We start from the raw sequence: 16,237 nt of genomic DNA, 5'->3' as shown, positions 1-16,237 counted from the left end.
TCTGCCGTGCTTGGCTAGGCATGACTTTGAGGGATGGCTGTGTAGCTTCACAAACGTCAGCAAGATGAGTTAGATCCTTTCCAGGCTTCCCAGATGAGTGCTAAAGTCCGCGAGCATTTGGCCCCGTCTCATATGTCTTTAATTTCTTTCCCCTACGCTACCAAGCCCTTCGGCCTGCTTACACACACGCGCGCGGGCACACGCGCGCACACACAGGGCCCACGTTTCTCCCCGTGTGCTTCCTTGCCTCTGGAGTGTTGAGCTTCCATTTTTACTCCGTGTTTCATCCATTGTTTCTTACAGCTCTCTCTGTATCTGCTCTTTCACGTATTTTCATCAAAAAGCAAAGCCGAGCTCAACAGCTTCCTTAAACCCCCGAATAGCAAAACTTGAAAAAAAATATTTTTTTCCTCTAAAGGACCAGGTACTAAATATTTTTACCTCTAGTGAGAGAAATGTCTCTGTCACGTGCTATTTTATACTCTTAAAAGTTAAAAACAAGAACAAAAACCATTGCTTAGCTAGCTTCAAGTATTATGGCTCTCAAGGGAAAGGTTTCCCCCACAGAAGTTCTGCCGCTGCTGGGGGTGGGGGAGGGGTGGGGGTGAAGGGCTTTCCCCAGTGCAAGTGTAACAGTTCTGCTCCATCAGGGGATGCTTTCCCCAGCGAATGTGTTACAGCTCTGCGCTGGCAACGAGGAGCCAAGGAATATTACAAAAATCACCCACACAACAAACCTCACACAAGAAGAGATTTATTGAGAGGGTGGCTGCCTAAGCAGAAGGCAGGGTTTAATAAGGTTTCTTGTGGGGAGGGTTTCCCAAGGTGGCGATTTCCAGGGTGAGGATTCATGGGATTTCAAGTCCTTAGCTTGGGGTAAGCTCAGGGATTGGTAGGTTTCTGTGGCAAGCTCGGGGATTGGTGGGTTTTTCTGTTCAGGCTTTTCATGCTCAGCAGTTGGCGGGACTCTGTTTCTTGGCCCTGGTCTTGGGCTTTTCTTGGGCTCAGGGTCAAGCGGGAGTTAGGATGTTTTTGCCTTGGCCCTTTTACCCTACACTAGCTCGTCATTCTTAGCTGTGGACAGGATTTGTTCTACTAAGAATAGTTTACCAGCCGCAGGTATATAGTATCCCATGCTTGGAGAAAGATAGCAGGTAAAAATATGAGCACCCGTCAGGCATCTCATTTAATCACTGCAGCATCCCTCTGAGATCCAGTTACGTACCGCAGAGGGTTTAAGTACCGCCCACAATAGCGATTGACTGAGATGTTTGGTTAAGGCCGGGCGCCCACTCTTTGGGAAATGTATGTCTTTATGTTTGTCCCAAGTAATGAGCGTTGTGTGGAGTCCATTTATAACTGTGTAACTGTGTATACACCGCTGTTGGACATGTAACCCACATCCAGTCATGCCCAATACTCACCTCATGTTCCTCCCTTCAGTGCGTCCCTGGGTACCGTGCTGAGGAGGCCGTGGAGCTCCTGAAGACCTTTTACAAACAGGAAAACCCAAATGGTGAGTTTTCTCCTGGTGCAGTGTCCCACGTTGGTGTGACTGAAGTTTGGTATCCCTCGCTTTCTGCTCACCTGACTTTCTTTTCTTTCAGCACCAAAATCAAAAGTTCGGAAAAAGGATTGTCAGAAATCCTGATGCTGTAGTGATCAAGGACTAGTGTTGGAGACCTGGACAGAATTCCGGACTGAATGCTGCTGGCATCACTGGTCACGTTTACATGTTATTACTGTGTGTGAAAATGGCGTCTCTCATCATTTGCTCTGTTAAGGGAACAAATTAGCCCTTTTGAAAAAGTCTGTAAACGACTATTAGCTCTTCCACCAAGCTGAAAGAATGTTTCCAGGAAGGGGAGGGATTAAAGTTTGAGATCAGCAAGCAATGCCTGCCCTTGACCCACAGCCTTAGCCCCGGCTTCATGAAGCTCTTTGTGGCTGTGGAGAGATTGGGTCCCCATCAATGCCAGGTGGACTTGGTGGCCTGCCTGTAATTCCAGTACTTGGAAATCCCAAAGCAAGCTAACTAATTAGATTAGCCCTTACCGGTGAGCTCTGTGGTCAAATGAGAGATGCTGCCTCAATAATAATGTGAAGGGTGATCTCGGAGGAACCCCGGTGTCAACCTTAGGCGTCACGTGTCCACATGCTCCTCACCTCCCAACCCAAATGTAAGTCTGACACATGACAACACACATACACGTGCCAAAAAAAAAAAAAAAAAGGCAAATCGTTGGGAGATTGATCAAGCTCAAAACAGGAAGTAGAAGAAAGAAAAAAAAAAAAAAAAAAAAGCAAGCGTTGACATTTTACCGAATGCACTCAGACCCTAACCCTACACCAGGCTCCACCAGGCACAGGTACCTGGGCTTGTCCTAATTTGTACTGACTTTGGGGGGGGTGGGGGTGGAGGCAGAGGAGGCTCACCGGTGCTGTTCCTCAGATGCAGTGCCACTTCCTGACTTTTTTTTTTTTTTTTTAAGAGAAGATTTCTTGAAATTTACCATTCGGGGGTGAGGGAGTGTATAGGCTGGCCAGGAATGCCCAGAGTTCTACCTGTGGCCTCTAGTGCAGGAATTACAGGCACACACGGCCATACTGTCCCTCCCTCCCTCCCTCCCTCCCTCCCTGCCTCCTTTCCTTCTCTTTTTTAAATGTGAGTTTTGGAGATTGAACTCAGGTCCCCCTGCACTTGACTGACCGCGATAGCTCCCCAATCCTAGAACATTTTTAAAAAAAGTTTTAAAAGATTTTTTCTTAGATAAAATGGATGCTTTTAAGCAAATGTTTGAACCTTTAAAAAAAATCATAGCATATTGCTACAATAAACTTTTATTCATGCCTTCTTTCAAGAGGAATAGTCTTTAAATAGTGGGTGCTGGACAGATGGCTTGGGGGTTAAAGACATACACCGCTTTTCTAGAGGATACAAGTTTGGTTCCCAGCACCATCTCTGGACAATCCACAACCTGTAATTCCAGTTCCAGGGAAACCAATACCCTCTTCTGGACTCTGCGGGTACCTGCACTTACTCACACATACACAATCCCACTATTCATACACACACACACACACACACACACACACACACACACACACACTTAAAATTTCTAAAGGAGGAAATGAAAGTGAAATAGTTCCTTATAATGAAGCAACTATTCCTTTAACGTCCATTTCTTCCCTGGAACAAAGCCAGCCAAGACCTTATACTCTCAAAACAAAGACCTTACATTCTCCAGAGAGAAATGAAGGTGGTCCGTTATGTAACTTGCTGGAAGATGACAGTTGCTGCTGGCCATAAGGGTGCACACCGTAGCCCCACTACTGGGGAGGTCGAAGCAAGAGAATCATGAATTCAAGGCCTGGGCTATATAGGGACCCCACCCATCGTCCCAGTTACAACCAGTTGCTGTTCGGAATAAGAATGCAGGAATGTTGGTTTCAAGATTCAATAAAATGATCCATTGAATCAGAGATAACAAAGCTACTACTCTTTTCAAATGCGGGGAATAAAGCTTAAATCGAGTATCTAAAAATTAGACCTCACAACAAAGTCTGATAAGGTAGGTCACTGGAGCAAAGGTGCGGCTTTTCCGCGCCGCCCTGGGCGCAGTGTGCGTCTCTGCCCAGAAGGGGGCCTCGCTGTTCCACCTAAAGGCCAGTGCCAGCGCCGCCTCAGTTTCTTCAGCGCCTTAGTCCTTGATGCAAAGTGGCTGTTTGTTGACTCTGCCATTTGAGCACTGTCTCCGACTTGTTTGTTTTGAATTACATTACAGGCTGGAATGTGATTGTGGTGGTAGTATTTTTATATTGCCTGGGGGAGCAGCTAATCACAGTTACATGCTTCAGAAGATTTATAATTGCGTGGTTTCGAGCGTGTGTGTGTGTGTGTGTGTGTGTGTGTGTGTAACAGCATTTCAGTTTTATGAGCGAAGAGTACACAGGATTTTAAATTTACAGTAATAGTCTGTGCACCTTCTCTTCGGTTTTATCTACTTTGAAGATTGTCCTCTCATTAAGTTTTAGTGCCTTGACTAGTGTGTTCCTTTTTGCAGTTGGTCATAATTCACCCCTGTCTCCTGTGCTCTCCTGTAAGAAGACATCATTATATTTACTGACTTCATATCATTTGGGGGGAATTATCTGTACTTGAAACAACCTGGGATCTTATCCTTGTAGAGTACCACCCGATTATTCTGGCTCATGATAAACCGTTGAAAGTAAATTTAGTTTGAATTTAGGGGAAAAATAATAATAGCAACAGCAACGACAATAAAGGTGAAAACATAGAACCAGAAATAATGTGTGGCCATTTTTTTCTGAGAGACAAGAACTTCTTAGGAAGCGGAGAAATAACACCAGAAAAGAAGGCGGTGTGCATGATTTCCTTTTTTGGTTTTAGCAGATGGCTAAGTGGCCTTTCCTGGTCCCCATGCAGGGCTGAACGGTTTAATATCCATTCCCCACCTTTAAAATTCTCCTTCCGGTCACTGAAAGAGCTTTTGCCCACAGGCCTGGTTTCCGGTGGAAAAAACTGGATTGCTGTAGACTCGGGGTCAGCGTTGGCATCTTAGGACCGCTGTGGACGTCCTGGACACCAAGTGTACGGAACTCAAACGCCGTGTCCACATGGCGGCGAGGAGCTGTAGATGTGTATGCAGCGAAGCTGTGCGCAGTGCCCTCCAGCAGGCACTGGAGGCGCTGCCGCAGTGTAAAATACCGAGGCCCCACTGCAAAAGCGCATACCCAACGGAACCATACCGGTTGTGCCTGCCGCAGAGACGGGGAAAAAGGAGTCGTACTTTGTACATGAGATAGTTAGGAAGGCGAAGGACATAGATAACCCGTAGAGCCACCTGCCCTGTTAAGAAAAATTGGGGAGAAACGATCACATCGATGCCGGGGGATATCCAGTGTTCGCTGGGTCCCATCAGCGATGAGAAGTCATGTCAAGATATCCTTGCATTTCCTGTCTTGTACACTTGAAATATGGAGAAAACAGCCAGCGACCCAAATGTAGGCAAGATGGCTCCTTTTTCTAAGGACCCTCCCTCCATTTGTAGCCCAGGTTGGCTTCAGAATCATTGTACAGCTGTTCGTACAGTGTTCGCTACTCGTGCCAGGGAAATCAGTCTGGGGGCTTCATCAAATGCTAGGCAAGCACCAGGCAACGAGCTACATCATAGCCCGTTCTACAGTTGTTGTTGTTGTTGTCGTTGTTGTTTGTCGTCGTTGTTGTTTTTATTCACGTCATAGGTTCTCCTGGTCCTTCACCCAGAAGCACTTCAGTATTTTTGCACAGAGTGCTGTCCTCTACGGTCGCCACTCTGTCATTAATGACCCGGCCAGTTTAACGCTCATTTGCTTTAAAGGAGCATTGGTGCTCCAGTTCAGCCAGTTGGCTCCGCTAAGCCCCGCTAAACCCTGGGGAGAATTCCCTCCAGCCCGGCGAAGCCAGCCCCATCCTAGGGTTTTGTTACACTTCGCTGTTCCAACCTAGAACATTTTGGTCGCCTTCCATATTGCCGCCACTGGATTCATGCGCCTGTCTCCCACCGAAACACACCCTGCTCTGATGACAGTTTTCCTGTACCTGTCCTGCCCGTGTCGCCACCACCGCTGCTGCTGCCGCCGCCGCTGCCTTCGCTTTGCAGTTAGTGCGCTCCTCTGGATAACAGAGTGGTCTTTTTATTGGATGCTTCCTCAGCTGGAGGCCAACAAAGGCCAGCACACTCTACAGGTGACATTAATTTTGCACACTTGGTTCAGATGTCTGATTTAGTCACCGTGGACTTGGTTTTCTCTCTCCCTGTGGTAGTGAGTGATCAAGTCTTTACGGGAAAAGATTGTGACTTTTGGTTTTTATTTTTATAAGAAAGTGGGGTTGGGGATTTAGCTCAGCGGTAGAGCACTTGCCTAGCAATCGCAAGGCCCTGGGTTCGGTCCCCAGCTCCGAAAAAAAGAAAAAAAAAGAAAAGAAAGTACGTTTGACACGGAGGGAAGGAAGATTCATTATATAAACCCAAAACAGCTGTTAAGTTACTTGATTTCACTCTTCCTCCGTATTGTGTGTTCCAAAATTCATAACTTTTGGTAAGAGTATTTTAAACAGCACAGTCAATAAGGAAAATGAAAAGGAAGATCCAAAACTACGTACTTTCACTCTTGACATCCTTCCTACCCCCCCAAAAGAAAGAAAGGAAGAAAGAAAAGAAAGAACTAATAGTGCTGTAGAAAAATGGTCCAAGATACTTCTGACATCACAGATGCCCTGTGGTAATACATTGCAGTGAATTTTAGGCTGATGATTACTTGCCCATAAAATACGGGCACGGGAGAGGGGGGCATAGGAGTTTCCATAGAGACACCTTGCCTTAAAATGTTTTAGGCACCATCATTTGAGCGTAGGTAAAAACAAAAGCTCAGACTAATTTTTTCTTTCATTTGTTTTAAAAGTAGTACAGCTTCTCTGTTCTGACAACGTCAGTGCAGCCAAAGCTGCTGGTGCCTGGCTGTCCTGGATCAGCTGGCCTCCGGTAGGCTTGAGGAGAGGAGACACCAGCCTTGATTTGCCTGCCTTTTGGCAAAGGAATGAGACTGCATTGACAGCCTCCGTGCAGACAACTGCCAGCTCTCTTTCCCTTACTTCACAGGGCGCTAATTGCGTGTAGTGAGGAAAGGCCGGACGGCTGGGGTTACTTTTCTGGGTCAGGCGGGCAGGGCTTATGGTGAGAGTCTGACATCTTTAGGATCCTACATGTTTGTACGCTGAGCTAAGAAAAGCAGGCTTATATGATCATTTCTCACCGGATTTTCAAGCTGGACACCACGTATCAATGACAGCTAGTCAGGAAACTTTGTCATGGGATTCGACAAAGGCTGTCATAGGCCAGGCTTTGGTCAGGTTCCAAATCCTCTTAACCAGGCAACAACATTGGCCCTGTTGCCAGCCGGGTCTGCACAGCCTTTTTTTGCAAGTGTCCTATTAAACTCTCTTTAGAGCCCCACCCCCACCCCACAGGAAGCTAAATTTTCCTTCCCCACAACTGATGTAAAAATGATCTCGCCTTACCTTTAGCAGGTCTCACAGGTTAACAGTAACAACATCCTATTCCCTCTCCCCATTCTATCCCTGCCCCCAACCCTCCAAACCGCTCCCTGTTTAGAAAGCCCTGAGTATTTTTATGTCCCGCCCTGCGCCCAACCACACATCACAAACACACAGTGATGATATCCTCTCTAATCTTGAATAAGGTTATGGTTCCCGTTTTCACAGGTGTCAGCATAATCTGTAACAAGTCGAGAGTGTAAACTGAAATCTAGAGAAGGGGCCCACAAAGTACAGCTGTGGACCAAATTCCACCCTAGTGCCTATTTTCATATATTCTATTTGATCAGATTTTTACACTTTAAATGGTTGAAAAAAATCAGTTGAGTAATATTTAGGGATTTGTAAACCTAACATGAAAAGAAAATTTCAATAAATCTTCTGGGGTCACGGCCACTCCGATCTGTTTCTTCGGTGCTACAACGGCACACAGGACTCTACGGCATGCGCAGTCTGGCCCTTTAGGAAGCATTTCCTGTCTCGCGATCAAGAGTGGAGAGAGGAGGAGGTTGGATCGCCACGATGCTCATTCAAGTTCTATGACTTTGCAGCTGGGTAATGTGGTTCACTGTTCAGCTTTGACTCGTTACCATGACTTTTGAAAAGTTTGCTTACAAATATGGACGCGAGATCGGAGACACTAAAGTGTTTTGGCTTCAACTATGTTATTCTTTCTATATTTTAAGAGTAGCAGGGAGAAAAGATAATGTGCGTGCCATTTTATCTGCGTTTGGAATAGATGCATTTTACTCATGACTATGATAAAAGGTTTTCAAGCCTTTGCCCTCTTTAACAATGGTGACTATGGTGTCAAACTTTTTCGGCTTTCTTTTTTTTTTTTTTTTTAAAGGCAAGTTAAAACAAGCACAAATCATTCAACATAATGTTCATCGGATGGGCATTTGTCCCATACTGTTCATGGGTTCTTTAAAATATTCAGATAAATGCGAAGTTAATGATTAAAAGAAAATAAACTTTTCTTTCATTAACTACAGATTGAAACCCACAGTTGGGTTTTGAAAATCCTTGGAGCAGACGGAGTAGGTCGATTATTGCTGGCGTGCGTGCCCTGCTGATCCTTCTCCAGGGCTCTCACCAGTTGTCTCCCCTTTGCCCTTTGCCCTTTAACCTTTGCCCTTTGTCCTTTGTCCTTTGCTCCTTTCACAGCAACATGCCCACTTCAGCTTTGGCTGTTGCCTGCGCCGGCCTTGCTAGGAAGTCATTTCCTTCAGTGATATTTCTATATCGGAGACCAAAATAAATTAAAGATGTCTGATTTTTTTTTTTTTTTAATCAGCAATGTTACCATCATGAATCAAATGATAAATGGTTTCCGGAGAGATTGCATTTCCTGTTAAATAATTTTATTTGTCTGTGTTTATCTGCGCATCTGCGTGCAGGTGCCCACGGATTGGGTCCCCCTCAGAGACTTGGGTGGGAGGCAGCTGTGGGTCACCCACTGCAAGAGCTTAACGTCTTAGCTTCCCCCCCCCCCGGCCCCCCGTTTTTCTTTTGATCTGGAAGAAATTCCATTTTCTTTGTGATGAGGGACTCTGGGCAGGACAACAAGAGAGCCAGCATCTGCCTTTCCCAATGGGTCCCGTCCGCAGGTAAACCCGGCGCGCCATCCCTGTTCGTTTATTTTAAGCTCTGATATCAGCCGTGGAGACCTCGGGCGTTACTGTGTGCTTTCTCTCGAATGCTCACCGCCTCTATGAGATCTCTCCCAAATACCCCAGCCCACAGTGATCGCTTGCTTCAAACTCCTACCGAGTGTCACATAGTTTAATACTCAATTGCTCTCTAATTACAGTAATTAGATTGTAAGCCGCTCAGAAGCGAGGATTTAGCCCAATACTAGGCCCAGAGGCAGCTTCGGTAAATGCTTGCTGAGTGATGGATTTGCATTTCTGGAGGCCTTCCAAGCAGCAGGACGAATGGGTGAATTAGCACTACCGCAGGATGCTGTCCTTTCTGATTACTGAGCAAACCCCGCTGTCTAGTTGTCTAATGCCCCCCACCCCCATTTTTAGCATAGGTTACCACTGCCAGACAGCTGGGCAGCCAAGGTAATATGGCTTAAATTCCAGATGTTCTCCAGTTCATTTCTGCTCACTGGAAGCCTACTTACAAGATTTGGGTGTACGTGCCTTCATTTTCAGGATTGAGACGCCAGTAAGGACGGCCAGGAAGCGGGCAGAGGTGCATGACTTTGTTTCCGCTCTGGTAACTTTCCTGTGAGATCCACCGCCCCCAAAGAAGAAGAGGGGAACACTGGTGAAGACGTTCCGTGTTGAGATTTATATAACTTTCACTAAACTAGCCCAGAGACTGGGTTGATATTTTAATCATAGTCTCTCGGGAGGGAAAGTCAGCCAGTGAAATTGCTGGAGGTGACACGCCAACCTACAGAGAAACCAAATGTGGTTTTGGAGACCACCATGGAAATAATAACTTCAGTCATTAAGTGGAGAAGGAGAAGGAGAGAGAAACCGGAGAAGTTTTCCAGGATCGAGAAGATATTTTTATTATAAACGGACCTGAGGGCGACCGTGGGCTTTATTGTTATTGTAACATTTAAAGTCAAATACCAGTGGTGTTATCTCTCCGTGGTGACTACCCTTGGCAACGTCGGGGCAGAGAGTTGATGGGGCAGACCGTCATCTCCAGTCTTGGCTTCTAGGTTGCCATTTTCATAGAGCCTAGAAGCCCAGCCATGTGGGCAACGCTCAGTAAGAAACACATGGCACAATTCATGTCCTGATGAAGTCACGTCCTGATGAAGTTGCTGTCTCTCCCACCGACTCCTTTCAAACCATCGACACAATCTCCATGGCTGAGATCAGCCGTGAATAGGAAGGAAACGGACGTCCATTTCCTTCATTTGTTTCTTGCAGACCTGAGGTAATCAATCCCAAGTCTTTACCATGCTCTGCTACTGGCACTCTCGCTAGAGGTCTGGAGTAGGACCCGTGCTGGGCTCTGGGAAAAGCCTGTTCTGCTTGGGAACTGCCATTGGATGGAGATCAATTGTCCCTGCCAGCGGGGATCCAGTTATTCAGGGTCCCGAAGAGGCTTTCTACCTGTGGGCCAAAATGGGGGTGAAGAGAAGAAGGAGACCAAGCAAAAGTTCTGTTGTCAAGGTCCCGTTTATTGAGAGGAATGTACATCATTTAAAGCTCTGAGGCAGGAATAGAAGCGGGAACTGAAGCTTAGGGTGGGGGAGTTTGGGAAATGCCCAAGGATATAAGGTGAATCACTACACTGCAAGATATCCTCCTATAACAAAGAGGCAACAGTCTTCTGGGGACATGTTCTTTGCAAAGGTCGAACCCTTCTTAGGAATCTGCTCAGGGACATCCGGCGTTTTGCTCAGGCTGAAACATCCTGTCATTGCTCCCAGGGTCTTCCTGGGAGAGGCTTTAGTTCAACAATCTCATGTCCGTATGGCAGTCATTTCAAGGTTAAACCTCTGTGGCCATGCAGCCCAGAGTCAAGTAGCCACCTTGAGCTATGCAGTCACAAAGCGGCTAGGCCCAAATCCAATACGGCTCACTACAATCAATGGTTACACCGTGAGCTAGAAAATCGGTTTGTGCTTCCGAATCTGAGGGTGTGGGATGAAGGCTGATGCTGTGATATTCCCCAGTGTCTTTCTGACCCTTAGGTATTTTAGAGAAGAGAGAAATGACCGACGATTGGAGGTGTTAAACCTCTACTCATACTGGCAAGCAGCCTGGGGCACAAATGCCAAAGGCCCCTGGATTCCACCAGATCCCCAAATGCTGTCTCCTTTGCCTGTGATGGAGCCAGGGAAGGGAAGTGAGTGGAGCTGAACTCTGCACTGAGGTTTGCCTGTGGAAGCGGCAGATTGACTTGATAACGGGAGAAGGTTTGTACTGTTAACTTTTATAAGGTGGCAGTGATCTCAGGAATTTTATGGTGTTGGCACGCGGCTCAGGCCTCACTCTCATCTGGCACGCATTGCTCACCCTGCTGGGCTGTGTAGCATTAGCCGAGCACACTTCAAGATGAAAGTTGGGAATGTCTGTAGCGCTGGCACTAACGCCTTGACTTGTTCGAGCATCTGAGGCCCGCGGGCAAGAGGACTTGCAAAGCCTCTGAGAGGTGGAACGGACCTCTCCTTGATACCAGGGGGAGTGGAGAAGAGAGACAAAGACCAGGGCTTGGCTCCGTGAGGAAGCAAGGGTGACTTGGTAGCTTCTCTCCTGATCCCTACTTGAGAAATACAGCAATACTAAGAGTAGGCTACAGCTCAGGTTAGCAATCTTTCTAAATCGATAAGAGAAACAGTCCAGACAGCCAGGACACTGGTGTCTGTCTACAGGAGGGATAGGTCTGCTTGCCTTGCTGGTTAGATGACAGCCACTTGATTTGTCTGTGTGATAATGGGCAGAGCTTCTTTATAAAGTCAAAAGCCTCTGAATTCTCCTTTCTTCTAAGAGGCTGCATGAGATGGCTTAGAATAAATGAAAAATAAAATATATCATTCTTGGCGTTTGTCCAGATTCTCCTTGACCCCTGGTCCCTTTAGGTCAGTGAGTATGGCTGTTCCTCCACTGGACTGTGAAATCTGAGGTGACCTGTATCTATGACAGCTCCAGTGCTAGTGACCTGTTTTGAATCAAGTCATTTTAGGCTCACCCATCACAGACAGCAGTGCAATCCATAGAATCTAGCAAAGCTAGAAACGGAGCTGCAAGACCTCAGACTCCACTGAGGAGTAGCTCCTGATCTCAGATGTTTATGGACTGTTTATTGCGCGCTAGGCACAGCGGGCGGGCTTTTCAGCAATAACTTTATATGATCCCTGCAGCAACTTGGGGAGGTTCCTGTTTGAATTCGCATTCAAGGACTGAGGTAATCCAGGTCCACAAAGTTTAACCTGCTCAAGATTACAGAGGGGCAGAGCCAGAGTTTAGACTCCGGAGCTCGCATTTCCCATCATATTAAACCACCAAGAGGATTGCCCGAGTGCATAAAGAGCAAAGACCATGGTGGTGAACACTGTTTCCTGCCCGTCCCTCCCCTGCAGCAAAACTCTGTAACTCACTCGGGTTTAGTCATGAAGCCAGACTCCGGCTTCTCTCGGGAGACTGTGGGTTTGAGTGTCTTTGTGTGTGTTCATGGGTAGATGAAGGAGGATTGGCTGGTTTTGTTTTAAGAATACTTCAGGATGTAAATCTTGTAGAAGGAAATGAACTTCTTACCTTGTAAGAACAGAGCTCAAGGTATTTATTGGCTTAAAAGTATGACTGAATCATTATCTTGGGCCTTCACAAAAACTGGCAAATGACGTGATTTTGGAATAGGTCAGTGAAAGATACTGTGTGGGGTTCAAAGATCGATGAGCTTCCCATACATTGGTATATTCTGTAATTGTTCAATGGAAACAATAGCCCACCAATGTAACTATTACGGGGAAGATGCACGGTTGGTAGGTTTTGATATCAAGTATCAGGGGTTGACCACAACACCGATACTATATAACAAAAGGCTTGTAGAACCTCATGGGTACACAGGAATATCTTGTTTATACATCTGTCATATTGGACTAAACAGATCTATCGATCTTGGCCGAGCTAACCTACACTATGTGGATCACTGATGGGTGATCTAGCCTGACTTCAGGTAGGGTGACTGGGGCGGGTCAGCTCCTCCATGTCTCTTAGTCTCCTGTGTGCTGGGCTAGTTATGATTAGTAGGCTATCTCAGAGCTACAGGCCCTGAGTAAGCCAGTTAAGTCCATTCCAGTCTTCTGTTTGTCTCTTGCCTCTTAATATCTCATTAGCAAAGCCAGCCACACGGCTAAGGCTAGAGGAGATGTGCCTTAGTTGCTTAATACACCCCATTAGTTCCTGTGGAGAAGAACTAGAAAATAACATAGCAAAAGAACGGATGCGGGCAAGGCTGGAGAGATGGCTCCATGGCCAAGGCGGGTACTGCTTTTGCAGAGAATTTAAGTTTAATTCTCAGTACCCACACTGGATCGATCTCTAACTCCAATCCCAAGGGTTCTAACATCCTCTTCTGAACTCTGTAGGTATCTGCGCTCACATGCACATGTGCACATAATCAACATTAATTATTAATAAAAATTAGCTTTTAATTAAATTACTTATATAAAATAAATCCATTTTATATTTATTATATAATAAAATAGAATAAAGCACTATGGCTATTAAATCGATGTAATATTAATAAAAAGGAACGAATGCCAAGTATGGTGAACAATTTTTTCCCCGATCTACAACATAGTTTTACTTCACAAATAAAGTGAGGCTTCCAAAGTTATGTGGCCTAGCAACACAGGCGTATTAAGTTGCTAGGCTGACTTTGAAAGGCTGTTTGTCTTTCCTTGGATCAGGAGCTCTTAGCCACGTGCAATAAATGAAGGTTTTAGAGACGGACTTTGCCTCCAACTTCTTTCCAGACATTAACACTCTTTTCCACTCCCTTCTTATGGACCCTTGCGAGTGGAGACAATGTCTACCCCCTGATAGTCAGTGATATGAGTACTGCCAGCAGCTATTAGCAAGGTCTCTGTGAAGGCTTTATGATGAAAACCACACACACAGTTCTAATCTTCATTTTGCAGTCTTTTGGCTTCCTCTCGCCTGTGGTAACTCAGAAATATCGCGTGTGTAAAAGCATATGACTTTTTCCTTTCTTCTTTCTCCAGTCGTCCCAGCAGTACGCCAGTCCATCTGTATTAGGGCTATCTGTTCATGACAAAGTTGCCTTGTACAAATTGCTCTTTTGAGGGAAAAAAAATGACAGAAACATCCCTAAGCCAGTCTACAAAGATGTCCTTCTCATCCGTTGATGAAAGTGGGATTCTGAGTTGATCGAAAGTCCAGTCTCTGTATCAGATACTCTTTCTCTTCTTCAGGCTGGCTTTGAACATTTGACCTTAAGTACTCCTACCTTCCAAAAGCTGGCATTGCAGGCATGTGCCATTATATTTGTCTTTCAGACGCCCTTTCCACAAGTGTCTTCATCAAACTTGCTTGCTACATTGCTATTTTTTTTTTTTGATAAAGCCAGTTTCGTGACACATAATAAGAAGGCAGTTGGAAACTTCATATACTTCTATTGACCCTACAAGCAAGAGAAGCCTAAGCTTGGGCATACTAAGGTACACTGCTTGCCCAAAGTGTATTCCTAATGACAAAAGCCACCATGTATCCTGTGGTGCTCATTCATCTGGTCCTGTCCTGTACCACTGACAATGTAACAGGGTCCTGTCCTGTACCACTGACAATGTAACAGGGTCAACTGTGTGTTTCTTTGGGGAGAACATGTTTAGCAAGCTCAGAGGAACACTGAGGATCCTTGAGGGTACTCTGCGTCTAAGGCAGCATTGGGGATGGCCTCTGAATGCATAGTTATCTGCAAGCGATAACTTAAAGTGGAAGGGAAACTACTTGGACAATGAGGAGTGAAAAGAAGCCAATGACCAACTGACTGAGACAAGCTGAGAGACTCAGTGCGGTGTCCGGATGAATATTAAAGCCTGGGATCCTGAGTATGTGCTGTATCCATCTTTCCACTGACCTGCATTTCCTTGGGACCCTACCCAACAAAGGCAACAGCTGTGTAGGCTTGACTGTCTGAAGCTAGCTCTCACCAGGCTGTCACTGAATGTCTCTTAGTCAAATGCACAGTCACCAAGCACTGCTTCTCTTGTTCTCCTCTTGCAGAGACTCAGAAATGCCCTTTATCTTACGTAGCAGGAGTGCCCAGAGGTCGAATAGTGTTGGAAGTAAATAAAACACAATTCCAACAGTTTAAATTGCATCCCAGAAGAAAGCTTACTAATTGTGGCAAAAGAAGAAAGAACATGACTACAAATCAAAAAGACTCTCCTTATCAGAGCTCTGCTTTGGATCTTGGTCACATGACTCACCGGCCACTTCTCCACATATTTAATCAGAATAACCAACAATATGTTACGTCTGAAAATGCTTCAGAAATTCAAGTTCCAGATGAAGTCTAGGTGTTATGGTCATGTAAGACACAAACTGCAAAATGCAGCCCCAGACAACTCAAGGGAATTATACTTAAGCCAGAGCAGGGAGTGGTGCTGGCCATCATGGATACGGTTCTCACCTATCAAAATGCCTGGTTAAAACTTGGATGAAATTACTGAGCAATCCTCAACAGCAGCAGAATTATGAAGACACTCTGAGGTAAGGAGTCATTTTTTATTCTGAGTGAAGATTTCTCACACTTACCATCCAGGTAAGTTGAATTGCTCAACATGGACTTTTACCGAAATAATAATGAGTAAAGTAGTATTTGCTGGTTCAGTGAAAATTGCTACCCTAATATGACATACGAAATGTCTTAATGGTTCACAAGACCTAATCAACCTTTTCTCCCTCAAATTAAACTGAACAATGACCAAAAACAGTACAGACAAGAAGAGAGTCTGAGGCATGAGTGTTACCTGTTACCACAAATTAGAACCTATCCCTGGGCTGATTGAAAAAAAAAATGAGTTCCTGGCCCACCTGGGAAGCATGACAAGACCCTCTCTGAAACCAGCAGACCAAGCAAGAAGTCGAATAAAATGAAGAGAAGAAAAGTGAGAATCAAAAAAGCGAAGGACCCATTGGAAGTCAAGAAATTAAGGACCCAGGAGGAAGGTGAATATTTTATTTTTTAATTAATTTTTACTTATTTCCTTTTGTTTTTTCAGTCATCCCCTCTCACAACCCCACCCCCATCCTCCTTCTCCTCCTCTGAACGGGTGTGGTTATCCCCCCAATCCTGGCTCTTCAAGCCTCTGCAAAGCTAGGTGCTTCCTCTGCCACTGAGGCCAGACAAGGCAGCCCAGCTGGAAGAACATACCCCATGTACAGGCAGCAGCTTTAGGGACAGCCTCTGCTCCAATTGTTCTGGACCCAAATGAAGGCTAAGCTTCACATCTGCTACATATACGCACAGCCAAACACGGAATGGAACTTGGGGTCTCTTACGGAAGAATAGGAGGAAGGACTGACGGGCGGAGAGTCTTAAAAGGCAGAGTGGGCTGCTTCTGTGGCCGGAGGACAGAACTGGGAGGTGGGATGGGACAGTGATGTGGATGATCCT

At 45.7% G+C, this 16,237-nt stretch overlaps 1 protein-coding gene across 1 annotated transcript in view; it reads left to right on the top strand.

The window, feature by feature from the left end:
* Nucleotides 1-1,950, top strand: part of Adat2 (adenosine deaminase tRNA specific 2) — an 18,578-nt gene extending 16,628 nt beyond the window's left edge. The window contains exons 5-6 of the mRNA XM_032896399.1: nt 1,444-1,516; nt 1,608-1,950. Of these exons, the coding sequence (XP_032752290.1) occupies nt 1,444-1,516; nt 1,608-1,651 (117 nt within the window). The 3' untranslated portion in view covers nt 1,652-1,950. The remainder of the gene's footprint in view (nt 1-1,443; nt 1,517-1,607) is intronic.
* Nucleotides 1,951-16,237: the final 14,287 nt, after the last annotated feature.

Source organism: Rattus rattus, chromosome 2 (genome assembly GCF_011064425.1).
Source record: "Rattus rattus isolate New Zealand chromosome 2, Rrattus_CSIRO_v1, whole genome shotgun sequence".
NCBI lineage: Eukaryota > Metazoa > Chordata > Mammalia > Rodentia > Muridae > Rattus > Rattus rattus.
This window is presented reverse-complemented; position numbering and strand designations above follow the sequence as displayed.